The sequence below is a fragment of the Arachis stenosperma genome, chromosome 4 (genome assembly GCF_014773155.1).
Source record: "Arachis stenosperma cultivar V10309 chromosome 4, arast.V10309.gnm1.PFL2, whole genome shotgun sequence".
Taxonomy (NCBI): Eukaryota; Viridiplantae; Streptophyta; class Magnoliopsida; order Fabales; family Fabaceae; genus Arachis; species Arachis stenosperma.
In genome coordinates this window covers 9,051,479-9,073,259 of record NC_080380.1, presented here as the reverse complement: position 1 = coordinate 9,073,259, position 21,781 = coordinate 9,051,479, and the positions used below count along the sequence as shown (strand labels likewise).

General features: G+C 32.9%; 3 protein-coding genes across 11 annotated transcripts; 2 read left to right on the top strand and 1 right to left on the bottom strand.

Annotated features, from left to right (window-relative positions):
* Positions 1 to 1,016: 1,016 nt before the first annotated feature.
* Positions 1,017 to 3,123, top strand: LOC130976828 (aspartyl protease family protein At5g10770-like). The gene is made up of 2 exons (XM_057901759.1): positions 1,017 to 1,274; positions 1,427 to 3,123. Exons 1-2 carry the CDS (start codon positions 1,205 to 1,207, stop codon positions 2,740 to 2,742), a joined length of 1,386 nt encoding a protein of 461 aa, XP_057757742.1. The 5' UTR covers positions 1,017 to 1,204; the 3' UTR covers positions 2,743 to 3,123.
* Positions 3,124 to 5,125: 2,002 nt separating this feature from the next.
* LOC130973117 (uncharacterized) lies at positions 5,126 to 7,853 on the top strand. The gene is made up of 4 exons (XM_057897527.1): positions 5,126 to 5,322; positions 5,881 to 5,937; positions 6,133 to 7,328; positions 7,601 to 7,853. Exons 3-4 carry the CDS (start codon positions 6,149 to 6,151, stop codon positions 7,654 to 7,656), a joined length of 1,236 nt encoding a protein of 411 aa, XP_057753510.1. The 5' UTR covers positions 5,126 to 5,322; positions 5,881 to 5,937; positions 6,133 to 6,148; the 3' UTR covers positions 7,657 to 7,853.
* A 1,157-nt stretch (positions 7,854 to 9,010) lies between these two features.
* Positions 9,011 to 12,788, bottom strand: LOC130974035 (uncharacterized WD repeat-containing protein C2A9.03-like). Of its 9 annotated transcripts, none has more exons than XM_057898758.1 (11): positions 12,706 to 12,788; positions 12,516 to 12,628; positions 11,769 to 11,934; positions 11,330 to 11,500; positions 11,158 to 11,244; positions 10,890 to 11,024; positions 10,698 to 10,808; positions 10,496 to 10,587; positions 10,240 to 10,345; positions 9,929 to 10,015; positions 9,011 to 9,783 (listed from the first exon to the last, which is right to left on the bottom strand). In XM_057898758.1, exons 3-11 carry the CDS (start codon positions 11,904 to 11,906, stop codon positions 9,373 to 9,375), a joined length of 1,338 nt encoding a protein of 445 aa, XP_057754741.1. In that variant the 5' UTR covers positions 11,907 to 11,934; positions 12,516 to 12,628; positions 12,706 to 12,788; the 3' UTR covers positions 9,011 to 9,372. The 9 variants fall into 9 exon arrangements, with proteins under 9 accessions (XP_057754741.1, XP_057754745.1, XP_057754747.1 ...); XM_057898762.1 differs by having other exon boundaries at positions 11,330 to 11,497; XM_057898764.1 differs by having other exon boundaries at positions 11,769 to 11,889.
* Between the last annotated feature and the right edge of the window lie 8,993 nt (positions 12,789 to 21,781).

Sequence of the window (21,781 nt, the reverse complement as noted above, 5' to 3'; positions counted from 1 at the left end):
TTCATAAACTGTACCTAGTTACAATGATTTATATTCAAAAACCTTTATTTATAAACTGCTGTAAGTTACAATGGTTTATGATCAAATAACTCTCTAAAACGTAGTATGTTACCACCAATTATATAAAATAATAACAAGACACGTAAATAAAAAAATCTCAATTGTTACATTTGAGTAAAGATTTTTTTCGTCCATTTTATTTAGGTAAATTGCCCTTATTTTTTTGTTACAAAAAAAATATGAGTATGAACTAAAACAAATAAATAGATAGATGGTATCATAATTGCAAAAGCATGTGTAGTCACCATGGTGTGTATTTAAGATGCTGTTGTAACAACTAGTCTTCCATCACGGTAGATTATTAGTGTTATAATATAAGACATAAGATATAGGGTCACTGTGGACCATTTATCCAGCTACTTGTTTCCATCACTATTCCAAGCCCCATTCAAGGATGAAAAAAACTAGTTGGAAGCTATTAAATACCATTCACTGTAATCCTCAATCCTCATATTCAAATCTCAAATTTAAAATTTTTGGCCCCCCACTTTACAAAATTGTTATAATTGATGTGTCGGTTGCCTTATGAAGAATGTTCTTATAGAAAAAAAAATAGTAATATGTAAGTTTTTAATGTATTTATTAAAATAAAAATAGAATAAATTACTGTTTTAGTTCTTAATATTTAAATTAAGTTTTAATTTTAGTTTCAATACTAAAAATGTCTTATTTTTGTCCAAACGTTTTATTTCATCTTATTTTAATAATTTAATTAAAATTATTTTTTTTCATAAATATTAAATACTCATTTTTTCCTTTGTTACTGTTTTTTTTTCTTATTATCTTATCACTTTTATTTTCAAATAATTACGGCCATCGTTATGACAATTACAATTATGAAGATATATTTTTAGTCACTACTATTTTAATATAATTGTATTTTACCTTTGTCAATGAGTTATAGTTTAAATGCTATAGTTTTTCCATACTCATCTAAGAAGTTCGCGAGTTTGAATCTCCTTATCTTTGGTAACAAAAAAAAACTGTATTTTACCTTTTGATATAGCAACTAAAAAAGATGTAAATATTATCCAAAAGCGTGAAAATATTTATTGTTTTTTCTTATATAGCTTAATGTAACATGTATCAAGCTATGAGGGAAGAACATCAGAATCATAAACCAAATTTTTAACTTATTCACAAGATGAGCTTCTTTTGGTTTCTATTCCTCTCTGCACATTTTGCAATAGCAACTTCTCTTGTGCAACTTGAAGGCAAGTAATCACAATTGAATATCTAGTTCCCTTTTTTGTTTTAATTTTTCTAATCATCAAATAGAGAATGCAATCTTTATAGAATGATTCTGAAATCATGCCAAGCAATAATTGACTATGATATTATCTTGTTAACTTTCTCCATTTTGCAGATAATGATTTGAGGCACAAGCTAAGTGGCATGCACCTAAGTTTGTACCATGTTACAAGCCTTGATCCTTCTCTAACATCAAATTCAAAATCACCAATTTCATACTCTGACATATTCAACAAAGATCAGGACCGTGTCAGGTACATTCAATCAAAACTAGCCAATAAGGTGGATGTGAAAAGTTCTGACAGAACTTTGGGACCAAAACTTGTTAGCACACCATTGAAATCAGGTTTGTCAATTGGTTCAGGAAACTACTATGTCAAAGTTGGATTTGGAACCCCTCCAAAATTCTCCAGCATGATTGTAGATACTGGAAGCTCTCTTTCATGGCTTCAATGCAAGCCTTGTGCTGTTTCTTGCCACCCACAAGTTGACCCCATTTTTGATCCTTCAACATCAAAGTCCTACAAAACCTTGCCATGTTCTTCAACTCAGTGTTCTTCTCTTAAGGCTTCAACACTCAATGATCCAGGTTGTTCAGCTTCCACTAAAGTTTGTGTTTACAAAGCAAGCTATGGTGATTCATCTTTCTCAATTGGTTACCTGAGTCAAGATGTTTTTACTTTTGCTCCATCATACACAATACCAGGTTTTGTTTTTGGTTGTGGACAAGATAATCAAGGCTTGTTTGGAAGGGCTGCTGGTATATTAGGCCTAGCCAATGATAAACTCTCATTGATTGGTCAATTATCAAACAAAAATGGCTATGGATTCTCCTATTGCCTACCCACATCTTTTTCTTCACCAAATTCCTCAAAGGAAGGTTTTTTATCCATTGGAACCTCATCATTCCCACCATCTTCATCATTCAAGTTCACTCCTTTGATCAAGAATCCAAAGATTCACAGCTTGTATTTCGTCGACTTATCGGTTATAACTGTGGCCGGAAAGCCATTAGGAGTGGCTGCATCAAGTTACAAGGTTCCTACCATCATTGATTCTGGCACAGTCATCACAAGATTGCCTATGTCAGTTTACACAGCACTTTCAAATTCTTTTGTGAAGATCTTGTCCAACAAGTATCCACAAGTTCCGGGGTTTTCGATATTGGATACTTGTTTCAAGGGGAGTTTGAAGGATCTTTCTTCAGCAGTGCCTGAGATTCAGATTGTGTTTCAAGGGGGTGCTAACTTAGCACTCAAGCCAGAGAATACCCTTTTGGAGATTGAGGATGGAACTACTTGTTTGGCCATTGCTGGTAGCCCTGAGGATAACCCTATTGCTATTATTGGGAATTTTCAGCAGCAGACAATTACTGTTGCATATGATGTTGCAAATTCCAAGGTTGGATTTGCACCTGCTGGCTGCCAGTGATCATAGGTTATGTAAAAATAAAAAGATTTGTGGCATGCTCCAAAAACATTTATAACCACTCAGTTTAATTTGTGAAGTTAAAAGATTATATAAGAATAAAATGAGTGGTTGTAAATGTCTCTGGAGTATGTAATTTATGTATTTTAAGAACATGCAAGTATTTTTTCGCTCGGTAATTGTGGCATGATCCAATCAGTTGCAACTCAAAAAGCTGGTGCTGATCCTGCTGGATACAATTGAATCATAAATGTTTATGATATATAGTTCTTATAATTAAAGATTAAACATTGTCATTAAGAGGCATGTTATGTCTCTTTTCCTTTTATTGTATTCACATCTTAACCGTGCATATAAGAAAGAAAAAAGACAGTTAAATGCTCATGTGAAACTTGCAGTTGCATTAAGGGATATTTTACTCTGAGTTTATAATTGTAAAACATAAGGGTGATATAATAAGGCAAATGTTCTGAAATACCTCATAAATAATAGGGTAAATTGTCTTTTGTTGTATAGGTCTAATAGATACATATTTAATATATGAAATAATCATATTTTTAATTAATCTAACCCGTCCCAAGAATCCTAAAGCCCATCGTCAATTATTAAATTGAGAATAGAATAAGATAAGATACTAAAAATAAAATATAAAAAATAAAAATAAAAAATTAATATTTTGTATTTTGTTTGATAATAAATTAAAATAAATTTTAAAAATTTAATTTATTTTTATTTTTTTATGTAAAAATCTTGAAAAAAAACATAATAAAAAAGTATAATTAAAAAATAATAAAAAGTTAAAAAATAAATTATTTTTATTAATATTTCTATATTTTTTATATACTAATTCAATATTTGTAAAAATAATATTTTTATTCGTAGCTCACGAATATCTTTATATCTCTTTGAGTGTTTTGTGCCTAAAAATAAAAGCAGTCAAATTTATTGATGTAATTGACAAGATCACAAGAACATGAATAACCCAGTCCAATGATAATTAATATTTTATGTTCACCTGATCAAGTAAAATATTAAGCTTCATAAAATCCATGTCCCATCTAAATGTGAAGGCTTAGGCGGCCGCATAGAACAAACATTAATTAATCAATGTGTTTGTCTTTTTCTTTTTAAATATAATTTTTTGTGTAGAAAAAATGAGAGAAAAGATAGATGACTCAAAATAGGACTCTTAAATCATAAATTATAATTAAAATCTATAAAATTTATAAGTGAAATTCTTAGGTGTCCTGAGAATAACTTACTATTCTTTCTCTTATTTCATGTCAGTATTATAATTTTAATACTATTTTTTAATTAAAATTTAAAATATTAATAAAATAAAAAATTAACCTTAAATTGGCTCACAACTATGATGAAATAAAATAACTTGTGTAGAAAAAAAAAAGCATTTATTTATTTTCGGAACACACAGATTCTGTCTTACATAGTCTATAACAAAGGATGATTATTAACACTATGGTTTTTGGCCTAATAGAAAGTGTTTCGAAACACATTGAAATTTGCAGAAAAAAGATTTTAAGGGCGAAAAAAAATAATAATAATTGTCCTTTTCATTTTTCTGCCTTTGAATTTGGTTTGCCATAGTTTAAGAATGTGTAACATAACAAATCCAGCATATCACATTACAAGCATCAATTAATATGCAAGCCATGTATGAACTGGAGTTTAGTTTAGTAGTATTTAATATTTTCAGGGCCTTTTGAGGGTCCCATTTTCTGTTGTCAAAATTCAATTTTTCCATCGGTGTGCATTTGACATTGGAACAAAAAAGCTTATGATACATAATTATTTAATTATTAGGATTTTGCTATCCTGTGTGCTAAGATATAAGTTAAACATACCATAAAAAAATATTTTAATATTATTTATTAAAAAATATATATTTTTTTATGTTTTCAATACATAAACTGATAAAAGTAATAAATAACATTAAAACATTTTTTTTATAATATGTTTTATCTATACCTTTAAAACGCACTATAACAAAATCTTTAGTTTTAGTTACAATGACGTGTTTAAGATGGTTAATAATTAAGTTAACAGTTTTCCTAATGTGACTGATATATATAATTGAGCAATGCTAGGGGTCAGTAATTTTTATAATTGGTAGTCATTAAATAGTCATCAATGATGATTTAATGATTTGAGATTGGTATGAGATTTTATCCAATACCTCACCTTTCTCTGCTGATTACATGCTAGCCAAAATTGAATAAAATTACTGGCCCTCAAGACTTTTCCTATATAATTAGATGTTTATATAAGATTGTTTACAATAATATTTTTTAACATTTATCAATTGACTTCATTTTAACATTTACTTTTAAATTCTTATTTAATATATATTTTAGGTACATTCATATATAATTTCAAAGTTTGAATTCTTAAAACAATAATGCGGCTGCCCTTATATTTGATTATCAAATGTGATTCCTCTTGCGCCTTCACATGTTGACCAAAAATCCGAAGTCTTCAACAAAATGCACACAGAAGAAGCAAGAATCATCAGAACAGGAACTGAACGATGATCAGAAAGTGATTCATCTAATTCCAGCAAGCCAGGTAAGTTGATATAGAACATGGAAACATTTAGTTATGCCCTTTTTTAATGATCCCAAAACCATGCCCACATGGTGTTTGCTGAAAAGTTTCTTGCATTTTTATTAATCTATTTTGAGATTTTTTATAGGGATTAACATAAAATCATATTTTTGCACAAAACCCGGGTAGATAAATGTATTGTTTATGCAGCTATATCATTGAGCATTGTGCACTGTAACATATGTTAATATATACAGAGCAAAAAAGCAGAGGTAGATTGAACTAGAAGCACTTTTTAGACCTTAACTAAACAATGGTCAAAATCACAACCAATTCCACTTGTTATTCCAAATTCCCAAACAACTCCTACACAGAACAAAGATTAACAATTTGGAATCTGGCTCCACTTGTTTAGTGTAAATATTATATGTAGGAAACATAGTTCCAACACAACACTGTAGTTTGATGATCAAGAATCAATGTTTTATGACGACTTGACGAGTAAAATATCAGTTCATAAAGATGTCTTAAAACCGACATGCCGGATTTTGCTTTCACCTTAAGAGTTTGTTGTTTCAGGTCCATCATACCTTTGCACATCTGTGATCTCAGTTTCCATATTCTGCAATAGAGTTGGTAAGGAATTTTTTCACTCTGTCCTTCAGACTCCATTTTGCTTATCTTACATACCTACATTCTTTAGGTAAATATGTGCAACTATGTTAACTAAGAAGGAATTCTCCATAGAGATTTAGTTCCAATGTATGAATTCTGGTTTTCTTAATCAGCATCATTTAATTGGTCTGATAAGTGATTGGCGTATGAATTTAGGTGTGAACTACTTACCATGGGGTGCATTTCCTCAAAAATCCTAGCCAGATCAATCAGTGTCCATGAGGAGAGAAAACAAGGTTCAAGGCGAATGGCTAATGGTATTCCATTGCTCGAGGACTTAATTATCTCGGCCAATGGCAATGATCAGTACCTCGCTCTTGTCTGCGCAGCCAATACAGTATCCAACAAATTGCATTCCAGAAGTTTGCATTCAAACATGTTCCCTGAACCGGCTACTGAGCCTGTCACCTCTGAAACTATCGACAAATTGGATATATCACCAAGGCTAAGCCAAGGAGGAGGGAAACAAATCGAGGGAGACAAAAGTTGGCACTCGTTTCCTGAGCAGATTGTTTCATCTATTGATCAGGGGAATTTATCAGATTTTGAAGGCAAACATAACTTGGATTCCAAGGATGTCACAGGTAGCAGGAGTTTTCACACATTAGAGGAATATGATAATCTTGTAAATGAAATAAGCTTCTCTGACTCTCCCAAAGTTCAGAAAAATGAGTTTAGCGATGAAGAAGCCGATTCAAGAACCATCGAGGAACTTAAGGTATCTGCATTAGCTAATACAATTCACAATATCAAGGACAATGATTCTGCGGCCAAGAAAATGCTACCACCTTGCTCGCACGACAATTCATCAGAAGATAGTAAACTAGTCAAGGATATCAGTATCAAAAGCATTACACTAGAAAGCTCAACTCCAAGTCCTAATAACCACTCCACAAATCAAAGAATTGAAAATGAAGTTGTAAATCCAAATGAGAAAACAAATATGCCTGGGATTGCCGCTCAAGGGGTAAACACCAGTGAGAAAGTGAATAAGAGAAAAGCTATAGCAAAGAGGCTAGAATCCCTTAGAATCCCATCTAATGTTGAATTGCCAGCCATTGCTAGCCTTAGAGAATGGATTCCTGGTAGTGGAATATACTCTTCTGCATCCTACGTTACCCCGAAATTTGGCAGCTTTTCTTGTCAGATGGACCCTAGGAATGAAAATGAATCCATTGACGATTCTGTGTTCAGTCCAGAATTGGTATCTGCCTTCGAAATGAGCATGCAAATACTTGAAGCAGAGGAAGAAACCATTCTGAAACAAATTATAGAGAATGTGGAGGAAGAAAGTGAATGCAGCCCCAAGGAAGAACTCCACCAAAGGCACAAGGCTAAATCCATAGTTTCAGGTGAATTTAGTTAAACAACAAATACATCTCAGACAAAACTGTAATTTGTACCTCCCACACTCTATTTCCTTTTTCATATCTTTCTAGACTTCATGCATGTGAATCTCTGCTTCACTTTTTTTGTTTATCTGTTTTAACTCATTTTATTTTGAGAAGAGGCGCCAATTACATGGCAGTGAATGTGAATCTGGGTTCAAACATATCATGAGGAAAAGATTTGTGTTGGAAAGAAATAATATGGCTTAGTTTTGATGTGATACTGATGTTTCCAGGTAGAAGCAAATTGGTTTTCATGACTATTTCTCCTCAAACTCAGAATATGAAGTGAAATGAAATGTCTAAGTTCAAGGTTGAAGCTCACTTCCTCTAAGAAAAAGAACTACCCAACTGTCTTGTCATGATTTCATAAATCCACATAGTCTATAATTTAATTGTAACCGTTCAATTGAATTAGTGATTTGTCATAGCTTGGGAATAAGATTGAAATTGAATAAGCCAACTCTTGAAAGTACCAACATTTAAAATGTCATAAATCAAGCTAAGTTGTTTCGTTATTACTTATATATTCGATTACTATATATGGAAATGGATAGTCACTCTTTTCCTCATAAATCCATGCAAACATACATAAAAAAATCATCTGTAATCATGTGTGGTGTATTATTATTAAAAATAAGAGTAGCAATATCAGTTTCCTATATATAACCCTTTTTTTTTCTTGAGTAAAGTGACAATTAGGTCTATGAAAATTTTAACTTCAGACTAATTATTCCCTAAAAAAAAAAAGTACCAATTTAGTCCTCAACGATAGCGAACGGTGGACACATGATGTCTTTCTATCATTTCATCACATAGAACTTAACGGTGTTGCTGCTTATATGTACTGTTACCTATTATGACGTGTTTATTTATAACTTTTGGAATAAAACTTCACCTATTTTGATAAAATTTGTGATAAATAGAGAATAGTTTAATAAAGGCTCAAAAGATAATAAATGTTTCATTTTCCAGAACCATCATTTCCATACTCGTGTGGCAACAACGGAACACACACCACTGAAGATGAACAATTTCGTCTCTTTCGCACTATCCATTAATGAAAGGACATATATATCCACCGTCTGTTATCGTAAAAGATCTAATTGGTACTTCTTTTTCAAAGACTAATTAGTACAAAATCAAAATCTTCGAAAATCTAATTGTCACTTTACTCTCTTCTTTTTTAACAAAGATAGTTAACTTCATTATTTATAAAAAGTAGCGAGATATCTAACCCACAACTAAATGTAATTCATTCAGTACAGATTAGCTGTTCTAAAGTGCAATTCAAATCATTGATCATTGATGAGAAAATCAATAATCACGGAAAATGCTAATTTGATAGATACAAGTGACAACTAACAATCATAGGCTTAAAAAGGTTATAATTGTTCACATAATTGAATCTTGAGGGATAATGGTGAGCATAATTTTGACCCTTTTCCCCTAATTGTTATAGACTGTAGGGGTTGCCACAAGCTGTTAAAATGTGGTGGTTAATTTTCCAACCAAAAAAGAAAAAGAAAAGATAATTAACAAGGACAACATACAAAAGCTCCTTGTTATCTTTGTTTCACTTCTCCAAAACAAGAGAGATGCAAACTACATATGACTAACAATAACTGCACTCTAAGTCCCAACACTGCAGAAGACTAAGAAGAGATATATATTTAGCAGCACTCAGTACCCATAGGACACAGCACAAGACACCAAATGCAGTGGAACATGATGATGAGGGTGCAAACAATGCAAGTACGGTTTGCTGTACAAACTTCCTATCATTATTAGGCAAGATTAAGAAGGGGAGAGGGAGAGAGAGATTGCAAGTCAATGTGTTATTTAACATGATGTTGTACAACAAACAACTATAACATCCTCAGGCCATGTTGTGATGAGGCAATCCACTGGTATTTTTTCTCTTTTGTTCAGATGGTGCCGCAACACTGCGATTCCAAGGCAAAAGGACACGAGCTCTAAGGGTCTTACAAGGTGTAAGGTTACAAATTTACAAGCAGTCAAGATACGAGTAGTTTCTGTGTCGGTTGTACTGAAGAAGGCTTCCGTAGGTGCGGTCCCAGACACCAATAAAGAGTGATTCTGTATCCGGACTGAAAGATACACCAGAGATCTCCCCAAAAAAATCAATTTCCTGTTCCTTCTCAAATCCACGCTTTGCGTCAAAGACATGCACAAAGTCAGCTGGCTCAGCCATTGCCATGAACTGCCCATCAGATGTGAAACGTATTGAACGTATAGCTCCAAGGTTGCCCTTCAGAACAGCAACAGACTTCGACAAATTTCGAACATCCCAGACACGGCAAGTTTTGTCTTGGTTCCCGGTAGCAAAAATACGGCCATCAGGATGCCATGCAGATGCAAATGAGTAATCCAAGTGTCCACATAACTGCGTGATTGTCTACAAAGTCACCAAAAATAAAATTTAGAAATCCATAGCACATACACACTAGGAAAATCCACTACCATACTACTCTCATTTTAAAATTTCCCTCAAGAAACATAAAAGCAGGAATTTGTGACATGGAAAAACAGAGCATGCCAACCTTTCCAGTTTGAGAATCCACCAGCAGCCCTTCTGGATTGTCTCCAACAATTGCAAGAAGTTTACTATCAGGGCTCAATGAAGTATGCTGCAGATAAAAGAAACCGATTCATATTGTCATTTATTATTCTATTCCAATACTAGCTGTAGGATTCTTACTGCAGGATCAAAGAAAAACAAAGACATTTTTATCCACATGCATTCTCAATCTTATCTACTGATATAAAATTCAACTAGAAGTGGCAACTCTTGTCATCTTTTTTATTTTTATTTTTTTTTTCCAAACATAGAAAATCAGCTAGAAGAACTTACATTTACAGGCCAGGGGAAGCAGAAATGCTTGGAAAGCTGAAATTTCTCCATATCAAAGTCTCTGACTCCACAGTCATTATTTGAAGCCATGAAATGAACCGCTCCACTGGCAGATTAATTGATAGTTACTTGTTAGCAAGCAAACAACCATGTATGAAGGTTGTACATAGTAATTGCTCACAGCACAAATCAACAGATTAAGGACCCAAAATAAAGAGAGAGAAAAAAGAGTAATAAGAAAGAAAAGAATGAAGACCTGGGATGCTCATAAATCTCGACAGCATTTGTGATCGCATTGTCCTCATAAGTAGTTCTGGAACAAAAGCTAACCCCAGGTCGATCTAAGTACTGTAAGACATTTGACAGGAAAAATGATTGAATGCATGAATTAACAATAGTGGTGTTTATAATACCAATCATGTCAGATAAGAAAATTATTAGCATAGAAAATGAAGTACCTTGCAAATAAGTTCTCCTTGAAAGCCTCCAGCAATCAACAAGTTGTCTCGCACTGCCAGTGTACTAATTTGTGTTTGAGTAAACCCTTCCAAGAGGCTTCCAGGATGTTTCTGTTAGCAACACACATTTAAAACCTTAGATTCTGTTTTCAAGCCATGAGATCAACAACAGACGGGAGACAAAACGTTTACCTCACACGGAGCCACATGCCCTTGTACATTCAGGATTTCGGATCTCTTGGAGTGCAACGAAGACCAGTGAACAATTGAGTAATGTGAAACAAGATATACATCATGCTTCGATGTTGACCAAACCAAGTTTCGTAGCTACAAATAACAAATTAAAACTTCTCAGTTAACATACAGGTTTCTAAAATAATAATAATACATGAGATATAGACCAAACAAATGTTTTCACATCCACACCTAAAAAATGCAAATAATTTCCATATAAACATACTTGGAAATGAAGTATCGTTGACTTCACAGATCTAGTGTTCTGCCAGAAATCATAAAATCTTCCTCCTTTATCTGTTGGCCTGCATTCCTGTAGACAAGAACCGGGGGCATAAGGACAAAAGATCTCTGCAATGTTAATCAAATGTTATAAAACTTTAAGCAAAACCCTGTACCTTCTCCGAAAGTTCCCCTGATTGTGGTATATTTTCATAATTCTTGTACTGCTCTAGTCTAGTTTGTCTATACTTTTCACGACTAATACTCAGTCTATCCCATGGTATACCTTGGATATCCTTTCCCTTCCTAGCTTCTGCGGCAGTGGTATCTGTTATACGATTTTCCTGCTATTGAGAACCCAAATTACCCCCACACAAGAAAAAGTGCAAGCAGACAGAAAAGATTAGGTCAACGGTCGTATTCTACTAAAATTCAGTCATGCAAAGTTAAGTCATCCTATAGGTATGAAAAGAAACCGAATGCAGCAACAATACAATAATAAGATATATATACACATAAGAGACACAAATTATTGAAAAAATACTTCATAGTGACTAGTAATGAATAAACATTCAAGACAATAGAAATTAAAATTGCTTATGACTCGAAACAAACCAAAGGATCGTATTCATCATCATCATCCGAATCTGATTCACCAAATGCTCTGCCTCGGAAATACACATCATCTTCTACCTCTGCCATTTCATTATCATCTGCAACGTACTCCATTTCGTCCCTGTTGTAATGAGACATGTTTGCCAACGCTGTTGAAAATTGATACCTAGTCCATAAATGGGAGTGGGATAAAATGACTAAACTAAATTCAATAATTGAAAGGGAGAAACAAAAAAAATCAGAATCAGATTTTTTGCCTAGCAGTAAGCTGCACTAAAGTTAAACGCCATACCCTAAAACTAAATACATCCTTTAATTTTGTAATAAAAACAAAAGCATCTTCCTTCTAAACCTAAACCGACAACGAATAGAAAAAATAATTAAGAAAACCTGAGAAATAAATATCATTAATCTGAACAAATTCCAACCATCCTATGAAATTAATTCCAACATCAACATACATGGAACCAAAATTTCCCCAACTTCGTTTAATTCCGAACACAACAAGATGGTTTCACAGAGAAACCCCAAAAACCAGAAACCGAGAAAAGTAAATCAAATAAAACACCTAAAAGGATACCTACCCAGGAACCAAATTGCAGCATCTACACACGCGAATTTGTAAAAATGAAAACTTTAATAGATAAAAGGAAAATTAAATTAAGAAAATAAAAAGGGGTTGAAGCAATTGCGATTTATCGCAGGAAACGACGAGAAAGAGTTTAACTGGTTCAGAAAAATTCAGACCTGTGTAAAAATTGGAGGGGTTCGTGAATCCAAGCCCTTGTTTTGTGGTTGAAGCGTTTGTTGGATCTCGATGATAAGGACCTGAATTAGATCTCCGTATGCGAATGAACCACCTTTGCAGAAAAATAATATATAATATAATTTATATATTTATATTTATAAATAAATAGATAGATAGATAGATAGATACTTAGATAGACAGATAGAAGATAGATCAGATATCTCGATTCCTCTTTGCGTTGCAAACCCTGAATCCAATTGACATAATATCACTGATTAGTGCGTAACACTCAATAAACTAACATTATTTATAGGTTTGTTAAAAGATTTGATTTAGGTTTGATTTATTTAATAATATTTTTAAGAATTTTAAATTTAAATTAATATTATCTAATTTAATAAGATTAAATTTTATTTAGATTAAGTTATTTTATTTGTTAAGATATTTAAATATTAGAGATTTATTTAAATATTTTTTGTAAAATAATTTATATAATTTTTTATGAATAGATTTTATATATATTTTTTATTTATTTATTTTATTTGTTGTACGAAAAAAATTGTAAGATCTAATTTAAGATAATTTTGTATATTAGTTCTTTCAATTTTTACTTTTTAAAAATTTTACAGGAAAATATTTCTAGTGATTTAAATTATTAAAAATAGAATTTTAGAGGTTTATTGAAAAAAATTCTCTGTCAAAAGTTTATTTTCTAATTGCGAGTAACATGACTAATTTGATATTTATTAAAAAAATAGAATTAATTTAATTAAGTTATTAAAATAGATAATTGGTGATACTTTTTTAGATATTTTTTAATTTATCCTTATAAGATTTTTTACTTTTTATTTATTAATAACTAGTGATTCAACAGGCACTGTCATACTTGTTCAGCCGCTTTTTTATTGAGTTAAAAGAATATTTTTATATTTTTATTTTTAAAATTATAAATTTATTATCAATAACTAAAAATTAAATTATGAAAAAATAAAATATTTTAAATTATTTAATATATATAAAAAGTATAAAATAAATAAATTTAAATTAAAAAATAAAAAAAAATTGTTGTTATCATGTGTAACGAAATCAAGATAAAGAGTTACTAATATTATTTACAAATTAGTTATTTATATATTAAATTTATTTATTTTGTCAATCCTATTTAATTTGAAGTAAATTTAAAAATTTATATTCAGAATACTCTTTTTTATACATAATTTTAATAGATAAAAATTATTTCTTTAATCTTATATTAAATATCTTTAATTATTTTTAATTTTATTATTATTTTAAAATGATTAATTTTTACTTTGATTATATCATCTTATCATATTAATTTTATTATACAACTTATCATTTTTTCTTGTAATTATGTTGCCTTATTTCATTCTCCTTTCTTGTTTTCTTCTTTTATTAACCCCAATTACGATCAATTACCACAGTATTATTATCGCAGTTCACATTTTTGTTTATCACGTTGATCTATACATATTCATTGTGTTAACTTTTGAGTTGTTAAAGATTTATTAAAAGAATTATTTTCTTATTTAATTTAGATATCTAAATGTATAAGTATAACTATTATATAGATACTTATTTTTCATACTTGCTTGTTAAGTCATACTTTATCATTTTAAAAAAAAATTTAAGATATCAAGCATTTAAAAATTTTGTATAGAATAATTAAATATAAAATTTATGTTATTTAATTTTTTAATATATAGAATAATTAAATTTAAATTAATTTAGGTATAATACTAAAATTATTATATTGTTACTATGTGTAACAATGAAAATAAAAATTTATACATATTTGTAAATTTATTTATTTCTCAATTATATTTAATTTAAAGCAGATATAAAAATTTATATTTAAATCACTATTTTTCTCGCATAATTTTAATAGTTAACAAAAATTTATTTCTTATAATTTTATATTCAATATTTTAAATTATTTTTAGTTTTATTATTCTTTTATGATTTTTAATTTTTATTTTTATTATTCTTTTTTCTTACAATTATCTATCTATGTATGCCTCACCACTACTCTTATGTTGGCTTGTTTTCTCTTCCTTCCTCGGTTTTTTATTTTTTTCTATCTTCTCTCCGATCACAATTAGTTACTACCGTGCATGTATTAGTTCATAATTATTACACTCAAAAGTAAATACTACTTTAAAAATTTAAAAAAAAGTCTCATAACTCTTGTATGAATCATTTACATTCCTGTAAATGTAACGAAAGAGTAAATTAAACTTTTTTCTATTTTGAGTTTTTTTTATTATCTAATGCATACAAAATCACATATTTTTATTTATGATAAAAGTTAAAAATTAAAATTAAATGACATTAACACTTTTTTGTTTAATAAAATTAAAATAAAGCATAAAAATAATATAAGCATAAAAACTAAAAAAATAGATGGCTCTAGAAAAGGATAATGTTTAATTTTATGTCATTATGTATGAGAACAGTGATTTATTTTATTATGGAAAATTTACTATATTAAATAATATGGAATCCATATGTTACCTAGATTATTTCTTTATTAATAATAGGCTTACCATTGTAATTATTTTTTCAATGAATGTATATAAAGAGTACAAAGTATATAAGGTGTAATAACTCAACAAACATTTTCTAAGAAGAATTTTCATTCTCTTCAACAATGAGAAGAACTTATTTTTCTCCCTCTCTTAATCCCTTCTGGTTTAATAACATCACAGCTTGAGCAGTTTAGGGTATGAGATTTTCTTCATGGTGCGGTGAGCGTGGAGAGCAACCAAGCTGTGAATTGAGATCCAATCCAATTTTGCCATTTTTTTCTATCCCTAATTTTTCTTTTGACATTTTCTTTCCCCATTCTTACCTCTTCTTTCAAACTCATCCAATAGAGTTTGATGAGAGGCTATTTCGCAAGATTCTTTCTTGGTGAACATAGTTGTTTCGATCAATGAGTTGGAAGGAAGAAGATCTGAATCCTTATTATTCTGTGATTTATTGATTTCTCAAAATGGCGAACATGGTAAACAGATCCTCCAAATTGTAGAGGTCATGGAGCTACATTGGCTTGCTCTCATTGTAACAAGTAAGGCCACACAGAAGATGTATGCTATAAGAAGCATGGGTACTCCTCCCATTTCTATCAACGGTAACAACTTAACACCACCATCAATCACGTGATCACTGAGGGGCGTGATGATATACTCAATGACAAACAATCTCAGCTCAATTGTCTTCAAGAGAACACTGTTCACTCCAGAGCAAAGATTTGCCTTGTTATAGTTGATCGAAGACAAAAGTGTGCAGCAAATAATGCAAATCAAATTTTGACTAATGCCATTCAGACTTCCACTCCAGGTAAAACCAGTGCATTACATTTTAATGCGAGAATTATGAGTATTATCACTCCAAAATCTGCACTATGGGTCATTGATTCCGGTGCAACAGATCATGTGACTTTTGACTTAAAAGATTTTGCAAGTTTTCAAAATATCACTCCAATCAATGTGATATTGTCAAATGGGACCAAAACTGTTAGCACTATCATTGGCACAATCACATTCTCTAAAAAAATTTTTCTCAAAAATGTTTTATACTTTCTTTCTTTTGATTTTAAACTGATCTCTGTGTCAAAGTTAACATCAAACTTACATTGTCAACTGTTAATCAATGATAAGTGTTGTAAGATACAGATCCACATCAAAGATGATTGGCATTGCTGAGTGTATAGAAGGGTTATATACAATGAGTAGAGAACCAGAATTCTCTCACTTTTCCCCTCTTCCAACAAAGCAAGCTTCATAGGAAGCAACTACGACTACTACTCATCCCACCATACCTTCACACAATGAGTACAACAACATTTGGCATCTTAGATTAGAACACATACCCATGCATAAATTGATTTTTCTGAAGAAGTATTATCCTTTTATAGATTGTATTGCTTCAAAACTTCCTTGTGATTCATGTCATTTTGCAAAACAAAAGAAATTATCTTTTAATCTTAGTATAACTGAAATAAAAGATTGTTTTGACTTAGTTCATATGGATATCTGTGGTCCTATTTCTGTCCCTTTCAATGAAGGACATAGATATTTTTTTATTGTGGTGGATGGCAAGAGCAGATTCACTTGAATTTTTTTTATGAAAACCAAATCTGAAGCATCACAATTAGTTATTAATTTTGTGAATTTTGTCAGAGTACAATTTGAAAAATAAGTTAAGAGTATAAGGACTGACAATGGGCTAGAGTTCACTCTAAAATCCTTTTTTGCATCAACTGGAATTTTACACCAAACTTCTTGTGTAGAAACACCAGAGCAAAACGGAATTGTAGAGAGAAAACACTAGCATATTTTAGGTGTTGCTAGAGCATTACTATTTCAATCAGGAATTTCACATTATTTTTGACAATACGCAGTTGTTCACGCCATTCACCTAATTAATAGACTACCCAGCACTAACCTGGATAATGCTAGTCTTTACAAGCTTTTGTATGGTAACTTACCTGACCTTTCACATTTAAGAGTATTTGGTTATCTTGCATATGCCTCTACATTAACAAATTCAAGAACAAAATTAGACCCAAGAGCTAGAAAATAGCTTTTCTCGGTTTTAAATTAGGAACAAAGGGTTTTCGACTTATTGATTTAAAATCAAAGGAAATTTTCATATCCAGAAATATAACTTTTTATGAAACTCATTTTCCATTTTTATATTCAACTAGCACTGACATTTTTGTGGTACCCACTCATACTCCACAATGCATTGATCTTTTTCAATATGATACACCATCCATACATCATTTGCAATCACCCACACATACCACATTCACATATTCAAATGAATATTTCTCAAGCTCTATGCATTCACCAATTTTCTCACACACCATTGCACCCATTACCACACCACACACTAACAATGCACCTGCATCACAACACTCTGACATCACACATGACTGCATTACTAGAAAATATGAAATAGTCAAGAAATCGCCTGCTTATTTGAAGGACTATCATTGTATGACAACTCAGACAGATCACTCTAGCAACTTTGCCAACTCTAACTCTTTATACCCTATCTCACAACACTTTTTATATGATAAACTAACCCCAAAATATAAGTCACTTTCTCTAGCCATCACCTCAAATCAAGAACCTAGCACTTATGAGGAAGCGGCTGCACATGAATGTTGGAGAAAGGCAATACAAGATAAATTGACAGCTCTAGATCAGAACAGAACTTGGTGTCTCACTGAACTCCCAAAAGACAAGAAGGTTGTGGGTTGCAAATGGGTTTTTCGGATAAAATTCAATCCCGATAGCACCATAAAGAGGCACAAAGCGAGGCTAGTTGCAAAAGGATTCACTCAAGTGCAAGGAGTAGATTATGGTGATACTTTTAGTCCAGTTGTCAAAATGACTACCCTACGAGTAATCTTAGCATTAGCCGCGGCAAAGAAATGACATTTGAAATAGCTGGATGTCAACACTGCCTTCCTTTATGAAGATTTGGACAAGAAAGTTTATATGAAGATACCACCCGGTTTGGATGTGTCACAACCAGATTTGGTTTGTAAATTGCAAAAATCTCTATATGTGCGTAAGCAAGCAAGCAGGCAATGGAACATTAAGCTCACTCAGACTCTTGTGGATGCTGGTTATAAGCAGTTTTTTTTATGATCATTCACTCTTCATCAAGAAACAATCTGAAAGCTTCACTGCCATTCTAGTATATGTTGATGACTTGGTTTTAACCGAGATTGACATTAGCGAAATCAATTCCATCAAGTAAAATTTGGATGACAAATTCAAAATAAAGGATCTTGGTGATCTCAAATACTTCTTGGGAATGGAAGTAGCACGCTCTAACTCTGGAATTCACATTTATCAGCGGAAGTACACCATGGACCTTCTCAGAGATTTTGGTTATCTAGATTGCAAGCCTCTCTCTATCCCCATTTGATTATAGTCAAAAACTCTCAAAGGAATCAAGTACTATTTTAACAGACAACACTGTTTACAGACAGCTCATCGGCCGACTCCTTTACCTCACAAATACAATACCCGATATCTCTTATGTTGTGGGACGTTTGAACCAATTTTTGAACTGTGCAACCACTTCTCAAGCTGTTTTTTGCATACTCTGATATTTAAAAGGTCGACCTGCAACTGGTCTTTTCTTCTCCTCTACTTCTAATATGTATCTCATTGGATTTGCCAATGCTGACTGGGCTACCTGTGCCGATACTCGTCACTCCGTTTCTGGTTATTGCTTCATGCTTGGGAATTCTCTCATTAGCTGGAAGAGTAAGAAGCAAACCACAGTTGCCAAGTCCTCTGCAGAAGCTTAATATAGGTCTCTTGCTGTTGCCACTTGTGAAGCTAGTTGGTTATCTTTCTTAATGGATTTTATTGGTTTGTCGCTTCAAAAGTCTATCACTCTTTTCTGTGACAACCAGTCAGCCATTCATATTGCTAATAATCCCATCTTTCATGAAAGAACCAAACACATTGAAGTGGACTGGCACATTGTTCGTGAAAAGCATTTGTTTGGTCTCATTCATCTTATGCCAGTCCGTTCCAAAGATCAACTTGCTGATTTTCTTACCAAAGCTCTACACCGGGTCCTTTTCTTGCTAATGTTTTCAAGCTAGGATTATTAGATTTACATAATTCTAGCTTGCGGGAGGGTGTTACCTAGATTATTTCTTTATCAATAATAGGCTTACCATTGTAATTATTTTTTCAGTGAATGTACATAAATAGTACATAGTATATAAGGTGTAATAACTCAACAAACATTTTCTAAGGGTAATTTTCATTCTCTTCAACAATGAGAAGAACTTATTTTTTTCCCTCTCTTATTCCCTTATGGTTCATCAAACCATCAACATCACAGCTTGAGCAGCTTAGGGTATGAGATTTTCTTCACCATATTTACCAGAATGCATAAAATGCAAAATTGATACCAAAATACATTTTTCTCATAATCTATGTAAACCGCGACAGGTCCACGGTTTAGAATACACGTAATCCGCTATAGGAGTGTCTCGATTTACGTGCTACGAGAAATAAGCATAAACTGCGACAGGGGTATCGCGGTTTATGTGCGGACATAAAATGTGCATAAACCACGAGAAGAGTGTAGCGGTTTATGCGTTAGTATAAATACGCTGAAGGGGTTTTGCGGATTACATTTGTGCTAGAGAAAAGGTTTTCTAGCGAGAGAAGTAGAGGTTTTCTAGAGAGAGGAAAAGAGAGAAAAGTGTGGTTGAGTTGAGTTGAGATCAGAGCTGGGACCATGGCAGAGGCATGCAGTCTATACAGGCTCAACGACGTTGCGCACGTTTCTGGGAGCATAAACGAAGAGGTTAGTTTGGTTATTTTTAGTTAATTTATTTTGTATAATATTTTTCGTATTTTTTGTATTTTTGGTTATTTTTAGTTTTGTTATTGTTAGTTAATGTATTTAAATTTAGATTTAAATTATTATTTTAAATCATAAAATGTAGTATTTAATTAATTTAGATTAAGGTCTTGAATTGTTTATGTCTTTCATTGAATTTTATGATTAGAAAATAGGAACTGTATGTTACATGTTTAAACTTTAAAATTGTAGTGTCTGTGATAGATGACTATAAATTTGTGTTGCGTTTTTTATATGTTTGGTTTCTTCTGTCACATGCTCCAGCCTGTTCAGAGGCAGCAAAACATGCCTCTGCATGACAGGATCGTACCATATCTGGAGAGGGCCGGTTTGTACCACCTGGCGAGGCTCAACGTCAGGTGGTTCTAGTTGGACGAGCCCTTAGTCAGTGCTTTCATTGAGAGGTGGCATCTTGAGATGCATATCTTTCATATGCCCTTTGGAGAGTATACTATCACACTGCAGGATGTAGCATACCAGTTGGGGCTGCCCGTGGATGGTTTACCTGTATCCGGGTGTCTTACTGATTTTGAGAAGTTTATGGAAGAAGGCAAACTGGCATGGGAGTGGTTTGAGGAACTGTTTAGCGAGCTTCCACCACAGAATAAGGTGAAGCAGTATACAGTCCACTTCACCTGGTTTCATGAGAGGTTCAGGGTGCTGCCAGATGATGCTACGGAGGAGACCGTACGCATATACGGACGGGCTTATATTATGATGCTGCTTTTCACTCAGTTGTTTGGTGATAAGAGTGGAAACCGGGTTCATATACGGTGGTTGCCCTTTTTGGCGAGACATGATGATATGGGCAGTTATAGTTGAGGGTCGGCAGCATTGGCCTAGCTATATCGTTGCATGTGTCGAGTGGCCAACAGAAATGTAACAAACTTGGCAGGCCCCTGCAGCTACTACAGTCATGGATTTTCTGGCGATTTTTTAGCCTTAGGCCGCGGGGATTCGACACATATCCCTTCCCATTGGCTTCCAGGTATACATATTTGTACAGTTAGTCTTGAACTGTAACTTTTTTTATTAGGGTTCTACCTGTAAACTTTGTATAATATTGTATTTCATTCATGTGGGCCACCTACTTGCCTTCATTCGACCGCAAGGAGGAGAGAGCCGTCCAGTGTCGCCTAACGTTGGACCGATTAGGCGATCGAGATGTAAGTTTATTCATTTTGATTCAATTTTTATGTAGTACTTAACTATATATTTGTTAGTTAATAGACTAATTAACGTATTCTATCAACATCTGTAGATTGTTTAGGAGCCTTATGCTTTGCTCGACATGATGGCTGTCGTTCATCCAGAGATTTTCATAGAGGAGCACAGTCGGTTATGGCGTGCATGTACTTCCTTGATATACTTCACCGTCATTGAGTGGCACCAGGTGGATAGGGTGCTGCCACAGCTGGGTGGCGTTCAGCACGAGCCTGAGTAGGCCTCAAACATTGATTGGCTCCATGCCAAAGATCGGAGGGGTGGGGAAATATGGTTCCCGAGCTACTACCAGGTATGGCACCTTAGTTGGTAGAACAGGGTCGATGCTGTCCTGAGTATCCCCCGGGTGCCTGATCCCGGGCCGTCCGCAGACTTTTTGCGATGGTGGTACAGAGTGGCCCATAGGTTTCTGTTGCCGGATTTCTTGATTGCCGATCCTAGGACCGAGGAGATCTCACAGGATGTTGTTCAGAGAAGGTCGTCACAGGCTCCTTCTAGAGTATCCATGCCAGACGTGCCAGATAACATGCGCGTTGAGCGGCGACAACGCGTTGGTACCCGGGCTACAAATCGGGAGAGGCGATGGCTGGATAACATAATTTAGGATGAC